The sequence below is a fragment of the Pelobates fuscus genome, chromosome 5 (genome assembly GCF_036172605.1).
Source record: "Pelobates fuscus isolate aPelFus1 chromosome 5, aPelFus1.pri, whole genome shotgun sequence".
Classification (NCBI taxonomy): domain Eukaryota; kingdom Metazoa; phylum Chordata; class Amphibia; order Anura; family Pelobatidae; genus Pelobates; species Pelobates fuscus.
This window is the reverse complement of record NC_086321.1, coordinates 220,397,004-220,414,076: the sequence shown is the minus strand read 5'-3', so window position 1 is coordinate 220,414,076 and position 17,073 is coordinate 220,397,004. Positions and strand designations below refer to the sequence as shown.

The window sequence follows — 17,073 nt, the reverse complement described above, 5'->3', positions numbered from 1 at the left end:
AAGGGAATTTTCCATTTCAATAATCCAAATGATGTAGCGGATATGATGAAAATGCTAGAGGATGAATCAGATGATGAAAATATTTTTGAAGATTCAGATGAAAGCAACGATAGCGTGACTGAAGATAACATCGAAGCACGCATTCAGCGATGACGCGACAGCACAGATAACGCTTCATATTTTCTCGGAAAAGACAAGGCCAGTAAATGGTATCGAGATATTCCCAACAAAATAATTTGTTGAAGCAGTTACCAGGTGTTATAGGCCCCGCAAAGTTATCGAAATCTCCAGTTGACTGTTGGAAATACTTATTCACTGGAGATATTCTGGATATCATTGTAAAATATACTAACCAATATATAAATATTATCAAAAATAAATATGGACGCTAACGAGACGCCAAACTTACTGATGACATTGAAATAAAAGCGTTCATAGGTATATTATATTTGGCTGGAGCTCATAGAGCCCTGGATTTAGTGGAAGAACTGAAAGAGATGAAACTTTCCTATGTTGGCACAGTAAAGAAAAACAAAAGAGAGCTGCCACCTGAATTTGTCACAATGAAATCTAGGGAAGTGTATTCAGGTAGCTTTGGATTCAATCGCGATAGTACATTAGTATCATACGTACTGAAGAAGAACAAAACTGTTACCCTTGTGTCCAGCTTTCATCATGATAAATCTCTTGATTCAGAAACAGGCGAGAAAAAGAAACCATCGATAATTACATTTTACAATTCCACAAAGGGAGGAGTAGACAATGTTGACAAAATGTATGCTACATTCAGCGTTGAAAGGAATATAAAACTTTGGCCTATGAATATATTCTTCACCATATTGCATGTTGCTGGCATAAATTTGCAGATAATTTATCTGGGAAATGATTTGAGACCAATAAAGAGGCGCCTATTTCTGAAGCAGCTTTCTCACGAACTTCTGTTAGATGAACTTCAAAGACGAAGTAAAAAAAACAATCGGCATTCTGCTGCATATTCAATCAAAACGATTTCATAATTGTGAAAATGTAGAAGAAGATAAAGAGGAAAGTTTGGAAACACCTAGCAAGAGGAGAAGGTGCATTACAATAACTACAGATAGCGGACGACGTCGCTTATCAAGATATGAGTGCAGCAAGTGTAAACGTGCATTATGTATGGAACATGCTACTTTTTATTGTAATAAATGCTCAGAAATTGCTTTCACCAATGTTGTAAAACAAATGTAATAATAAATATGTTTTTATTTGAGTAAAAAGTTTGTTTTTGTAAAAGTGGCCTATTACGCACAATGCGCCCGATCCTGTTCTTACTCACATTGCGTCTGACCGAGGGTTAATTATAAAAAAAACATTTTACCAGGAAAGATACATTAAGATTTCTCTTGTTTTCAAGTATGCCGGGGGACCTGTGAAGGAGTCTAATAAACATGTTATTTCTGAGCTGCTTTTTATATTGATAATAATGTACACAACATATATGACCTAACAAAACCAACAGCGCTTCCTGTAAGCTCCCTCCACCCAGCCTGTCTGCCGAGCAGGAAGTGATTACAAAAATGAAACTAGACGTTTCAGGTCTGAGCCAGCTCGGTGAGAGCCAGTCACAGGCTGGAGACAGCGGACGAGGTCACATCGGACCGCCATGATTAATCTATGACGCGGCTCTGCTCCGGGAACACAGTGTGAGGGAGCAGCAGAGCCAGTCTAGGCCGCGCTGATTGGCTGTTACACAAGTGACGTGGCAGTGGCGTTCCACTCACTCAGGCGTTGTAGGGGCTTTTTCGCCTCAGTCAGCAACCAAAGCTCGCCCCGCCCACTGAGAGGCAACGTATGACGCCGGGGCACCTCTCGCCCTCTGGGCGTGTCTATCCTGGCTCTGTCCCCGCCCTCTGGGAGTGTAAAGGCTGAGCGGGCAGGCGGCGGGCACAGTGTGTACGGAGAGGGAGCGGGTGAGGAGGAGGGCGCAGCCCCGGCGGCTCAGGCACGCGTTCCGTTTATTATCACGATCCGGATCCCGGCGGCTCGGACAGGCCTTGGTTGTCACGGAGAGTGTCCCAGCGGCTGCCCGTTATAGTGTTGTTTATTTGCTTGGCAGAAGTTGGTGACGGTAACGGAATAAGGTGAGTGTGTCCCCCGGCGGGCAGTGCTGGCTGTGTGTGCTGAGAGCTGTGTCCCCGCGCGCTGTGTGGGTGTTATTGGGGGGGAGGGGCTGGCCGTGTTGTTCTCGGGGAGAGCCATATATGGAGGGCCTGGGAGCCGGAGGGGGAGCGGACGGGGGGTGTCCGATAGCCTCACAGCTCGGTGTCCCCGGTGTAATCCGGGCACACGGGTCACTGCGCCCGGTACTGTGTGCGGCCAGCAGTGCGCTGTGTGTGGGGTGCCGGGAGAGCTGGGGGTGGGGGGGGTATAGGCTGGTACAATGACTCAGTGCTTTTGGTTAGGCCCAGGCTCGCTCAGGCCGTGTCTGGTAGAGGGAGGGTCTGGGGAGGAGGGGGTGGGAGTGAGGGTTTCTTATTTCTCTCTCTCTCACACAGTAACTTTTATTTTTTTCTTGGTGTTTTGTCCTATTTTTGCCTCGGGTTTCCTGTCTCCATGGTGGAGCAAGGTCTGCCTCCTTTGTCTCCAGCTCACCATGACTAGGCTCCTCCTCCTCTTTGTGTTGGAGGGCAAGTAATGTTACTTCAAGAGGTGTAAGCTGGGCCTTCAGTCACTGCCACAATGTATCCTCTAACATATATAAATATATTGTTCAATAGTAATAATGCTTCGAAATAGGAAGTTTCCTGATTCGGTGAAGTCTCTTGTTTATCATGGATTTGATATTAAATATTTAATAATTGACACTTGAATTAACACTGTATGACTATATACTACCCAATGTAAATGTTTTGCTGTTGTGCTGCTATTACCCAATAGTATTACTCGTATCACCCCAAAAAAGTTGGGGTTTATTACCCAGCTGGATCTGTCCATCTTACTAGAGGACTATTAACCATGCTTCCCTCTGACTTGCTGGACTGGTCTGAGGTCAAAGGTTATTAGTCTCCGTTGCCTGTGAAACCCTCTAATGCAATAATGTTTATAGTGCAACTTTATGATGCAGTATATTCTCAAATAAATCATCAATATGTACTGAAAGTTTAACTTAATATAGAGATAGGTGTGTGGATATTGAGAAATATTTGGCATTCTCAAATACTAAAAGCAGTGGCACACATGTATTAGATATATACATGATCTATAGATATATTGTCCTTTTGTTACTGTTGAGACAGTTGTACTACTACAAAGGTGTAAAACCTCTATTGGCAGTGCATTGTGTATGCCTTGTTACGTATCTTTGCTGTATAGGAGTTGGCAGCCTTGGCTATAAATAGAAGCTGACTTCAGAGGCCCCTGTTGACTGGGTTTGTGTCTGAGCTGCAGATCAGCCTGTCACATTGCAGCCTTGTGACATGCGGAAGCTAATGCACCCTCCCATGTGATGCGAGCTTCTGAGAAATACTAAAGCTAGCAGGACATGTTGCATTACAATCTGCTTTTCACTGGGGGTTGGGAATGATATTGTATAGTTGGTGGAAGGCCATTTCAGGTATTGCCTTACTGTTTGGGCAAGGGGAGTTTGGTGTGTGTGTGTGTGTGTGTGTGTGTATGTATATGTGTGTGTGTATATGTATGTATATGTATGTATGTGTATGTGTGTGTGTGTGTATATATATATATATATATATATATATATATATATATATATATATATATATATATATTTATATATTTGTAGGGTCTCAAACTAAATTAGAATGCCTTCTGTACTGTGTTCATAAGGAAAACCATATAGTGTTCAAAATACAAACTTTTATTTTTAATCAAAATTTAAAACAAAAATAATGGAACAGAGGTATAACTCTGCTATGCCCCTAATATTTAATTTAAGCTTGTTTGCTTTAAATGGTGGTCCATGCAAAATGGATTGAATACTCCTAACTTGTATTTGTGTCCCCAGGCTCTGCATCCTATTGAGTGAGTCATCCATGTTATTGATGTTACCGTAACAGATTCATTTGCATAGTTTACCCAGATTTCCCTTCTGTCATGTACTCTTTACTGTAGAGAATTTTAACCTCAACTCACAACTTTTAAGTGCAGCAAAAATGAGATACAGTTAATTACTTTATTTGCAACTATATTGGCGCCAACGGTAATGGTGTAGATTTTGGGGTTGACAGGACGGATTATGGAGACTGTGACTGCAGCCTCAGTAATGCTTGGTTAAAAGCACACTATAGTCACCAAAATAACTTCTGCTTAATAAAAGCAGTTTTTGTGTATAGCTCATGCCCCTGCAGTCTCACTGCTCAGTTCTCTACCATTAAGGAGCTAAATGACTTTATGCAGCCCTGGTCACACCTCCCTGCATGTAATGTACATAGCCTTCCTAAACACTTTCTGTAAAGGGACATCTAATTTGCTTCCTTTATTGCAAATTTAATATAGAATTTATCTATTGCTCTGTTAATAACTTGTTAGACCCTGCAGGAGCCATATGTATGTAACTAAAGTTCAATTTACAGAGCAGGAGATAAAAATGTTTAAAGTAAGTCACACCTGATTGAAAAATAAACTATTTTGGTTTTATGCATGGTGTGTCTAGGGCTGCATGGACAGAAACAAGTGATGCAACTCCTATATGGCAGTGAATTGAGCAGTGAGACTTCAGAGGCATAATCTATACACACTGCTTCAATCAGATAAAGTTGTTTTGGTGACTAGTGTCCTTTTAATATTCACAATAGATGAAGTGACGTGTAAGAAAATAAGCATCCTATGTAATTCCATCTACTATGTTAAGCACCCTTTTGGCCAGCTGTATAAGTGATTTAGAGTTCAAGTCAGGTAGGGACTTCTGTGATCTAAATGGTACTGGCAGGTTTATTCCTTTACCTGGGTTGAGGCGAGTTTGGTCCAAAATGGCTTTACTGAAAGCATCGCCAACTTGTTGACCATTTCCAATTTGACTCTTTGCAAAAAAATCACTTTGTATTTCATACATTTTACACTTTGGGGTTTCTTTGTTTTAATTTGAATATAAATATTATTTAAATCAAAGTAGCCAAACTTTGGTTATAGCTGGATTGGTGAACTTTTCTAAATAAGCAATGTAGGCATACCTTTTTTTGCTGTTTGGATTTTCATTTTCGATTGTCTAAATGTAGGCAACTTGCAGCACTCCATATGTTGTGGACTACATATTTCATAATGCTTTGCAAGCAAATATGTCAGATATAGTTCACAAAGTTTGGAATGGCGAATGTTGCCTACCTGTGGTTCATACTCTTGTTGGTGAATAAACCCACTTAATGCGTTACCCTGGGTATTACACTGATGAGACAATACTACACAATGCTTTAAAAAGAACTATTTTAACTTTCTTCGCTTTCGCCTGGAAGTTTTGGCACAGCCAGAGTGCACCATGCAAATTTATTTAACGTTACTCTCAAAATATCTTAAATTTTAATGAAGGTCTTGAGTTCCTGGGAACAGTGTCAATTGATGCAATCAGTGGTACCCAAAGTTCACCCTCTCCACTCATTATGGCACCCAAGCAGTGAAGTGAGAATACTGTTAAAAGGTGCCCTGGAAGCAACTTGCTTAAATCAATCATAGACTGTTTTTAGCACCTTAAGGTAGAAGTCTTTTTAGCACCTGACAGTGTTATGCTTGTATGATGTAATATCAGAATCCACATACATTCATACAGCTCTGTGCAAACGCCAGATTGTGTTGAAACGCTCCATGGGGCATCATGAGATAATGTCCTGTAAATGAGCTTTGTTGAGGGAGGTAGTGGTTTGTTTGTGTGACCAATGTGATTGAACCAACTCCCACTTCTTCACACGTGACTTAATAGCTTTTGAGTGTGTAAATGAGGAACTGTCACTTGCAAAAGAGTTTATAATAGTTTCCCTATATGTTCTGCAGGTGAAAAATTAAAGGATAATTCAAAACGCCAAAACCACTTCAGGCCTCTGTAGTGGTTAGAGTGGCAGGCATTACCTTTTGCCGTCCCACAGAAAGATGATTTTTTAATTTTATTATTTTTTTTCACTACACAGTTTGACCACTTACCTGGTGCCTTGTAACACCTCTTGCATCTGGTCTTCTCCAACAGGAAAGACAGAATGTCCCTTTGTGGCAATAATGTAGTCCTGTTTTGCTCTAGTGTGCTTAGCTCATGTATTTTTTTTCTTTTCAGTGATTATGGTATTGTGCTAAAGTTACATCCTGTTATAACTGCACAGTGGAATAATGGCTGTGTGTGTGTGTGTGTGTAGATTTTTCCACCGTCTTCAGATGTGCCATCTATAAATGAGCTAGTGGTTAATGTATAAACCTTTCGTGGACATCCTTTAATTCCAGAAAATTGGTTTATTCTTTGTCTGTGTTTTTCCTGGCTCAGAGCCTGATCCTTCTCCGGTGACGACATTACTCTATACTGTGTGTGCTGGCAACAGATGTTCAACATGCACTGAACTGACATTAGCTCTCCTGGAACTCCTGACAGTGTCACCCGTCTACCACTGAAAGAGCCTTCAGTGGGGAGGTGTGAGTTGGACCATGGAGCAATTTTAAGAAGGTTGAAAATCACATTCTCTTATCTGGGGAAGAGAAGGCAGTCTTGCAGATTCAGTGTTATGCATTGGGAAATGATCTGCAAGGAAACCTTGCATCCTGGCATTCATGTGAATGTTACATTTATACGGCCACCTACCTTGAGATTGTTGTATACCCCTTCATGGCAGTAAGGTTCCCTGATGACATTAGCCTCTTTCAGCAGGATAATACATGCTGCTAAAACTGCTCAGGAATGGTTTGAAGAACATGAGAGAATTCAAGGTGTAGCCATGGCCTCCAAATTCCCTAGATCTAAATCCAACTGAGCATCTGTGGGATGTGCTGGAACAATTACATCCTCGCCACTTGCAGGACTTAAATAATCTGCCACAGGATACTTTGAGGTCTTGTGTAGTCCATGCCTCAGTGAATCAGAACTATTTTGGCAGCGCAATGGAAACTACATGATATTAGGAAGTCGTGTGTTTTTTTTTTTTAAATAAATGTTGTGGCTGTTCAGTGTATCTTTGTGAATGGTAAAATGCTTCACATACACACTCACAGCACTGAGGTGTCCATGGCATGTTGAGTCCTTTAATCAAAATCTGTTTACTCTTACATTCCCACTCCCCCATATGCAGTCAGAAGTGATGTAAATTCTTATTTTGATGCTACTCGGGTAGTTTGTATTGGGACTTTAAACTAGGAGGAGGCACGGATTGGCCCTGTCTCAAAAGGGGCGGAGCCAGTGCCAGCTGACACGTGCAGTGCTGGAAATAAGGAGTTTTAAAATTTTATAGGGGGAAGCCACCTAAATGGTGGTTAAGCACCATAGGGTCAGGAATACATGTTTGTGTTATCCTTTAATTTTGATGTTGCATTCATACATATACTTTGATGGAACTGAGATGCAAAAAAAGCCTCATCCAGGCTTCCCATGTCAATGTGTTTTTTGTAAACGTTAAACACTCATGACTCCAGCTTGCAGATATTTGTGACAGTTTATAATAAATGTACAAGTGAGTTGCGTTGAATAAATCAGATGTTAGTTAATCTGTCCCTGAATGAATTGATCTGTCTGAGATTTACTTGTGGCTTTGAGACCAATCATATCATTTGGACATACATTCTCAGGAGTTTGATTCATTCATAGCTGAAAAGGATTTGCACATGTTTAGAACTGGATGCAAAATTATCCAGGGAGGTTTGCTTTTGTTTGTCATCTCCACAGAGCATGCTGAGCTAGAGACCCTGCAGTTCTTTGATAAGCTTTGGAAACCTCGGCTCAGCTGGAGGGGGACCTAAACTATATAGTGCCAGGAAAACCAGTTTGTTTTCCTGGCACTATAGTGGTCCTTTAAGCAGTTTTTGAGCAGCTTGCTATTAAATTAAGGTCTCCTGTGACCTCTTATGCTGGAGGTGTTACTAAGGCACAGGAACTGTTAGGCCAATGTAGCAATAGGTGGCAGTGATGGTCTGAGATCTCAGAACCGATGCTTTCGACCTCACTTCTCTGGCTTATACAAAAGCAGCAGCCTAAGCAGAAATGCTGCTGGTCTGCATGTCCCAATGGACAATCTGTGTCAAACTGAAGACTATGTAAAGAGGATCTGTCCCTTTCCTGAATATTTAATTTTGCCTTAACCAATTTGTTAATGTGTGAAAAATTTAGAAATGCACACGTTTTACAGCTGTGCATCTCCATCCTGGCTCCATCCTGCCAGTCATGGCTATAAGCTCCTGTATGCGATTCCGGGGAAGTGACTGTTCCCCTCATACTGAGCAGTGCATTGGCTCCAGGCATCTTTTCATTCCTCCAGAACAGATAAAGCCTGATAGGTTGTGTGTAAAGTGACTTAAGAACCTTACTATTTTTACTTCTAATAAATGCAAATACAGCCAAACATTTTAATTATCTTTGTGACCTTTATTTAACTTGGTCCTCTGTAATACTTTCATTTTAGGGGGCACCAATAACCAAACAGGTGCTTTTTAGCAACCTGGTAGAATTCTGTGCTCTTTCAAAGACACCATATTGGTTAGTGACCTGAGCTATCAATGGGGTTCTTTGGCTGAGCATTCTGTATTGTATAAACCTCTTAACTACTTACTCAGTATATTTAATGCTTATTCAGTTTTACGCAATCCACTTGTTTAATTTGACCCTATAAAGTCCTTGTTTTCATTGTGCCACATAAGTGATTACAGCTGTTGCTATTGTGCCACAGACATTTTCTCATGCAAGGTTATTTATTTAAATTGGCTCATATAGCTGTGTGTTAGTGACCACAAATGCTAGGGTGAGTTTTCGCACTAGTTAAAGACTCCATTGTGTTGGACAACCTTGGACAGTGGTGAACTATAGCTGTATTGTTGCTTGTTTTTTTAAGTGTGTTTTTGTTTGGTTTTTTTATCTCCTTATGGTTGCTGCATCTAAGCCATCTGTTCTAAGGTCTTAGAGTATTGTTACTCTTGTCTGAACTGTATTTTAAGTACTTGTAAATTACAATCCAAAAAGCTACTAGGGATCGACTGATACTGATTATTTTTTTTTTTTTTAGAGCTGATAATCTGAGCTTTTAGGCCAATAACTTGCCGGTATTCTGTACATTTACAGTTTTGAAAAAAACTTATTTCTAAACAAATCTGTTAACTGAACAGGTCTATTATTTTTTTGAATTTTTTTTTATTAAGTTAAATGCACAAAATACACATGCCAGTTGGAAGTTGTTGTCAAGAATGTGTGTAGTGGATGCAGTGATAGTAATTAGGTAATGGAGTGTGTGTAGGTATGTAATGTGTGTAAAATAGGGGCGGGGTGATTAAAAAAAAAAAAAAAATTCAGATATTTAATTTTGAAACCTTTTGTTTTAGTCTTCCCTCTCTGCTTCTTACCTGGCTGTGGGGGATTTGGCATTCCCTGGTGGTTCGGTGGCAAGGACTGTGCAGTGGAGGGCCTGCAGCAAGCTCTTATTTGCCTTCCCTTCAGCTCCCCTGACTAACTCTCGTGGCCTTCATGCCACGGTAACCCGCGGCAACGCCCTGCCGGCCACAGGACTCGCAATATTTAGACAGGGGAGCTGCTGGGAAGGTAAGAGCTTGCTGCAGATCCTCCATGACCGCCGGGCCCATCACAACTGTCTTGGTTGTCATGGGCCTGGCAGTCCTGGTCTGCATTATTGGCAATATCTGTATATTTATAGGCTGGTACGATATTGCCAAAAATGCAGAATATCTGCCAGACCGATAATCTGTTATTCCCTAAAAGCTACTTTTTTTTTTTTTTTTGGAAAACCAGCTCTTAATGTATGCAACAGTGGTGAATCATCCTAACTTTGTGTCTCTGTTTTTACAGCATACAAAAATGGCTCAGGAAACAAATCAAACACCAGGACCTATGCTGTGCAATACAGGCTGTGGCTTTTATGGAAATCCAAGGACAAACGGAATGTGTTCAGTTTGTTATAAAGAACATCTTCAAAGGCAGAATAGTGGAAGGATTAGCCCAATGGGTAAGTTTTCTTAAGCTAGCTGTGATCTCATAAAATCTACTTCAGAGTATATGGGCTGCATAATTGTTTGCCTTTATTTGACTAGTTCGTTTGTAAGTGGTTCAAAATGTAAAGTGAACCTGTAATGCAGGGTTTGACAGATTTTTCTCCCTAACAAAGCTTCACTTTCAAAGCTGGAAATAAAACGGGTATATGGATGCATAAATTGTCTGTCATGTAAAGTTAAGTGTGAAGGATTTTAAATGTAAATGCACATGAAAGTACTTCAAGCTGACATACTGTGATGTGGTCCTTAATGGCGTTTCCATTCAAAAGTGTACATCTGAGCTATTCAAAATTTCCTCTCCATTGGATATCCAACTGTGGATATAAAGCAAAACATTGTGCAGACTTCTATCAGTTTGGGAATGACCTGTAGTATTTAGTGGTCTGAATAGTGGTCAAATACCCTCTATGACCTGAGAATTTATTTTCTGGTGGATGCAATCTCTACAATCTCTATAGTCACCAAAACAGTCTTAGTTTAATGATGCTGTTTTTGTGTAAAGCTCATGCCCAATGCAGTCTCACTGCTCCATTCTCTGCCATTAAGAAGTGTAATCACTTTGTTTATATAGCCCTGTGCACACCTCCATGCATGTGACTTACACAGCCTTCTTAAATACTTCCTGTAAAGAGAGCGCTAATGTTAACATTTCCTTTATTGCAAATTGATTAATTTAGAATGTACCTCCTGTTCTGTTAATAGATTGCTAGACTCTGCAGTAAGTCACAACTGATTGAAAATGAAACCATTTTGGTTTCATGCTGGCTGTCTGCCAGGGGTGGTGTGCTGGGGCTGCATAAACAGAAACAAAAGTGGCTTAACTCCTAATTAAATCAACTGAGCAATGCAGGTTCAGAGGCATGATCTGCACACAAACTTCTTAAAGGGACGCTATAGTCACCAGAACAACCACAGCTTATTGCATTTGTTCTGGTGAGTAGAATCATTACCTTCAGGCTTTTTGCTGCAAACACTGTCTTTTCTGAGAAAAAAACAGTGTTTACATTACTGCCTAGTGATAACTTCACCGTCCACTCCTCAGATGGCTGTTAGAGATCCTTCATGGGTCATGGCTGCCTAAAATGCATCTAAACATTCAGTGTCTCCTCCCTCTGCCTGTAGACACTGAACTTTCCTCATAGAGATTCATTGATTCAATTAATCTCTGAGGAGATGCTGATTGGCCAGGGCTGTGTTTGAATTGTGCTGGATCTGCCTCCTTGACAGTCTCAGCCAATCTTATGTGGAAGCATTGTGATTGGATCAGGCTACCACTTCTGCTGATGGCAGTGCGCCAGTCTAAAGGAAACTGGGACCAAATAAGCAGCTGCAGACTTGAATACAAGTAAGAGTTACTATATTTAGGGAGGCATGAGGGAGTCCAGGGTGGCTAGATGGTGGTCTTAACCCTATAGGCTCAGGAATATATGTTTATGTTCCTGACCCTATAGTGCCCCTTTTAAGCTAAAGTTGTTTTGGTGACTTGGAGACCAATAGGTTTTGGAGCCCTATTACTTTTTTATTTATTTTTTTTGGGGTGCAATCTTCAAGAGAAATTCCATTCAGTCTTTATACTGTACCTTACAAATATGCAAATGAACATGTAAATTGGGTACTGCAATAATAAGTGGATATGAAACATGAAAATGTATGCATTTAGAAAAGTCACTCAAATCTGGTGGGGTCTATGCTATGTTTAGTGTCAAGTGGACATCGACAGAATGGATGCGTTGTAATATAACAAGAATGCTTGTTTATAGCTGAGGTGTGTAAGCACCATACCAGCAATTGCCAGGATGGACTCTGTATTTATGGATAGGATTGGATTAGACTGCCCCTGATCTGCCTCCGTGACAGAGCTAGCACAAGTCCAAGACAGTCCTGGCCAATCAGAATTTCCTCTTAGAGAATCACTGAATCAATGCATCTGAGGAAGGTTCAGCGTCTCCATGCAGACAGTGAAGACACTGACAGTGTAGCATTGACCCTGGAAGCACCTCTAGTAGCTATCTTAGGAATGACCAGTGGAGCTATCCCTAGACTGGATGAAATGTAAACACTGCATTTTCTCTGAAAAGACCATGTTTCTTGCAAAAAGCCTGCACGGAATGATTACTCTCCAGAACAAATACAACAAGCTGTTGTTGCTCTAGTGACTAGTGTCCCTTTAAATGACTTGTCTTTCTGTCTTATAAATTATTTTCTTTTTAGTTTTATAAGGAGCTGTTTACTGGATGCAAAGTGCATGGAGCATAAGGGACAGAATTCTGTGCCTTTCTGTCCTCCACTTAATGTTGTCTCAATGCATTCTTTACATAGATTTGTTACAAAGTTTTAATTAAGCAGTTGGCAAGAATGCTAAGCTGGTGATTTTACCAACCATGCTTATCCATGGTTTTTAAATTGGGAAGACCTATGGTTTGAAGATGTTGTGAAGTTATTTTCATGTTTCAGTGGCTTTATATACACGTTTCACGCTTGTTGCATATTATAGTTGGGGTGTTTCTGAACCCTTACTGTTACAACTGCAATATATAGTAAAAACCAAAGGGGAAATGTGTTTATTTTATTTTTTCCTCTTTGGTTTTTACTATATATGGGGGCTGATGTGTACTGTGGTCGTGGCTGCCGCCCTGGAGTGATGGGAGTGAGCACAGGACTTATCTTTTTACAACTGCAATATATGCCTGCTCTAAATTATCAGATGTTAAAAGATTTTCCACCTCTGCATAAATATTTGTACTGCATGTGCATGCTGTGCTACTTCCTGCACAGCCAAGCTGTGACTGCATGCATAGTTGATGCATCAGGCAACTGTTCTCCACAGCCAACTGTGACATTGGCATGCTGATGGCAGATATAGTGTGGCTGTCCACAAGTTACATTTTCAATAAACTAAATATTTTGATATTTGCAGAGTCTAAATCTCACGTCCCTTTTTATTTTGGATCCTGCAAAGTAGTTTGTCATGTTAGTAAACTGACATGCACTGGTACAAGATGGCACTATAAATATTTAACATCTATGTTCCAAACGTATGCATTGTCCAGTGTTTTATTCTATGTAAGTTTTAGGTTTGTTTTTTGTAATTCAACCGTTTTTAATTTATGCATGTCTATCAAATATACTATGTTCAGGTATCTGAAGCAAAGAACTTGCTAGACTTTCCAGTAACTTTTTTTTTCTTTTTTTTTTTCTTCTAGGAGCAGCAAGTGCTTCAAGTAGTCCTACATCAGAAGCTGCAGTTATTCAGAGAGTAGAGACTGCATTGAGTAACTGTGAAAGTGCTGCTGGCAGCCCAACCGACAAATCGAGGTACAATGAAATTGTGGGGTGTCTGTCATCTGTGAACAAAATAAATATAAAAATGAGTGCTGCTGATTTCCATCATCCTTTATTTCTGCTTAGCCTTGTATAATGGCAGAAGAATCTGGGTCCTGTGCGTGTGTCCTATAATTCTTTGGGTGTCTTTCTCTGATGGAAAGAAACAAGTGGAATGTTGAGTGCTTGGAACTGCACACATTTAAATGGCTGAGTTTTAAAATTAAATCCTTGTTATGCTTTTCTTTCAGAAATGTGCCTGTGGCATCTCTGCCTGTAACTCAGCAAATGACAGAAATGAGCATTTCAAGGGAAGAAAATATTGCCTCTCCAAAAGCTGAATCATCAGAACCTGGTATGTACAGTTCTAATTGATGTAGTGGCTTTTTTCCCACCCTCCCTTCCTGTTTGTACTCAAAGTCCTTTACTAACGCTTTATTTGTGTTGCTTTTTCACTTCAGTGGTGACCCAGCCAAGTCCATCTGTATCCCCACCCAGCACATCTCAAAGTGAGGAAAAAGGCACAGAACTTCCTAAACCAAAGAAGAACAGATGTTTTATGTGCAGGAAGAAAATTGGCCTTACAGGTAATTGTGGTTCATAAAGTTCTTTATAAACCAACTGTTGTATAACATATTTCTAACTTCTTTCTTTTTTGTTTATTATTTCCTATTAGGATTTGACTGCCGTTGTGGCAATCTGTTTTGTGGACTACATCGTTACTCTGACAAGCACAACTGTCCTTATGATTATAAAGCAGAAGCTGCTGCAAAAATACGGAAAGAAAACCCTGTCGTTGTGGCAGAAAAAATTCAGAGAATATAAACAATACACAACTTGTGAAGACTTTACATTTTTCCTTTTGATTTTAATATTGTAGGGAAACCTTTAAGGAGCAGATGCATGTCCATTTTTCTTCTGATGTTATCCAGAATTTATTTTGTGATTTGTGCTTTTTTTTTTTTTTTTTTTGGGTTGTTTGTAAACAGGCAAAATTGGATTGATACAGCTGTTTTCCCAACTTGTATATCTGAGCCCAGAGAACATGAACTGTTTCAAGACTAGCATACACTATCCATTAAGTGCATATCATCTGGTGCAATGTAAAGTAATGTGCCAAAGTAGACTTCAAAGCTGCATGGCTGCAACGGATGATATCCAGCTTGTAGTCTGATCGCTCATAGCAAATGACTGGGGAAAATACCTGTAACATTAATTGACGCACCAGATACTGATGTATTTTACCATAATTGCACCCTTTTTTCGGTTTTGACTCCTGCATGGATTTAGTTTGTATCCTGTTGGTTTGCAACTGGATACTGTTAGATCAACTTTCATGGGGAAATGGAAAACTCTTGTGGATATACTATCGGCCTGCTTGGTTATTTTTATTAATTTTTTTAATGTTTTCTTTTCCTTCCCTCCCTCCCCAATCCCACGAATCCACCCAATTATTGGCTATATTTTGCTAAAAGAGTTTTGTGGGCCTTCTTTATCCAGTTACCTGCAAGACTAACATCTTGATCTGTTCTAGTCTGTAATGACAACCTCTTAAGATCTGTAAGCTTTATCACTGGAAACATGCTATAGCAAGTGGATTCTAGCATGTAGTTTATTTTTTTTACTTTTACTTGGGTCAGAATGAGTTATTGCACAGTCAAAATGTGACAATTTATGTTATGCATAATTTAAGTTTTAATTTCATACATTGTTTTTCTTGCAGATTTCTTGTACTTGCTCTTTAGTGTGTAATAAACATTTGATAAATGCCCTAAATACCACAGGGTCATGAGATACTGAAAACTAAAGCTTCATCTATGAGTTGGGGTAGGCCATTCAACATTAATTCAACATTAATATAGCAATTTTGAAAAACTTTGTAATTACTCCACCCCACTGTGCCTTTGCTGCCCCTGCAAAATTCTAAGCTTACAAATGCTTAAGGGTTGTCAGGTAATGTTTCCCGACACATCATTGCATAGCTAAAACTTAACCCTTGCAGTGAGCACCTTTATGCAAACCTATCTGGGCAATATAACTAGCATTATTTTCTGAACTTAACCATAGGATTTTTTTTTTTTTTTTTTTTACAGTATGACTAAATTGCACAGATTTGCATGAGAAACCATACCTTGGCTGCTGTAGGCTATTCCCCCACTAGTCATACCAGGAACCACATTGAGGGCTGCTAAACACGTTTTTATTTTCTTTTGGTTTTAATAAAGTACCTGTGTGTAGGACTGTAATTTTCTTGGTTATATTGCATGGGCTGCATTACCTACAGCTTTGTACAAATCAACTCTAGAAAAAAGCAGTAGACTTCACTTGTCAATCACTTCTGTGTTCTAATGGAAGGTTTTCTTGTAATTAATTTCTTGTATTTTTAGATAAGCGCAACTTTTAGAGTAGTATTGTGATAATGCCTGTTCTCATCTGTAAATAGTTGAAGTATGTTCACTTGGCTTCACTTTAAAATTTTACTTTTACTTTTGTTTGCTGTCCCTAGTTTACTTGGCAACATCAGAATTTTGCTTTAAACCTTGTATTTTTTTGTTATTAGATATGCAAACGTGTACAGAAGATAGTTCATATTTATGTATTGCACATAATCATGCTCTCCAGCATCTATGCTATATTGTATTATGTAAATAATAAAGTTATGTACAGAGGAAATCTCTTGTTGGTATGATTTTATAAAATCTATTCCCATTGTGAATTAACAAAACAAGGTACAAATGTTCTGTGCTATAGATGAAACCATACAATCCGATTCTGTCTTATTGCAAGACTGCAACAAGTGACTTTCTGCCATAAATGTTTTTGAACCTCTTTGAAATTAATCTGTGAATTAGTGTTTGTAGTACGATTTCTTGCATAGGTGAGTAAGAGCCATTTGCTGGAGCACCGTCAAACAGAATTACAAAGCATGAATTCTCTCCCAAACCAATGGAAGGTGTATTTCACAAATGAAAGATTCAATTGGCGTTCATCATTGCTCTTATGCATGTAGATCAATTTAGAAAAGTATTTTGTTTGTGGAAGACAAGATCCGATTAGTTTGATTACATATTGTGTAAATATAGACCTCTCCAAATGTCTAATCTCTAATTTTACATTGCCAAATGTTGGTATTAATGTATTTAACATGGTTGGTTGTTTAAGTAACTGTGTTAGTGTCGTGAAGCATGTTGGGGGCAAGTTGCTTATCCAAATACAAATTGATTCTGACTTTATATAATTAGGTTTGTGTTCAAAGTACAATTGAGGCAAAAATGTTTCTGATATTTCAGTCTATAATTTGAAATTCACTTTTAATACCTTATTTATACCTATGTTTATTTGCACCTGCTACAGCAGAAGGTTTCTGCTTTGCACCACTCCTCCCTCCCCACTACCTGCTCCCTTGATCCTACTCTCTTGCGTCTCATCCGTACTGGCTCAGTCTCTTGCTTTGCCTCTCACTAAAATTCTAAATCTCACTTTCCTCTGGCATATCTCCATTACCCTTCAAACATGCACTCTGTGGAAACTGCTCTTACCAAAGTATTAAAAGATCTACTCTGCAAAATAGTCACTACGCTA

General features: G+C 39.4%; 1 protein-coding gene across 1 annotated transcript; it reads left to right on the top strand.

The window, feature by feature from the left end:
- The first annotated feature begins 1,822 nt into the window (after positions 1-1,822).
- On the top strand, positions 1,823-16,164 carry ZFAND5 (zinc finger AN1-type containing 5). Its single transcript, XM_063455046.1, has 6 exons — positions 1,823-2,120; positions 9,968-10,124; positions 13,374-13,485; positions 13,743-13,846; positions 13,953-14,078; positions 14,168-16,164. Exons 2-6 carry the CDS (start codon positions 9,977-9,979, stop codon positions 14,314-14,316), a joined length of 639 nt encoding a protein of 212 aa, XP_063311116.1. The 5' UTR covers positions 1,823-2,120; positions 9,968-9,976; the 3' UTR covers positions 14,317-16,164.
- Positions 16,165-17,073: the final 909 nt, after the last annotated feature.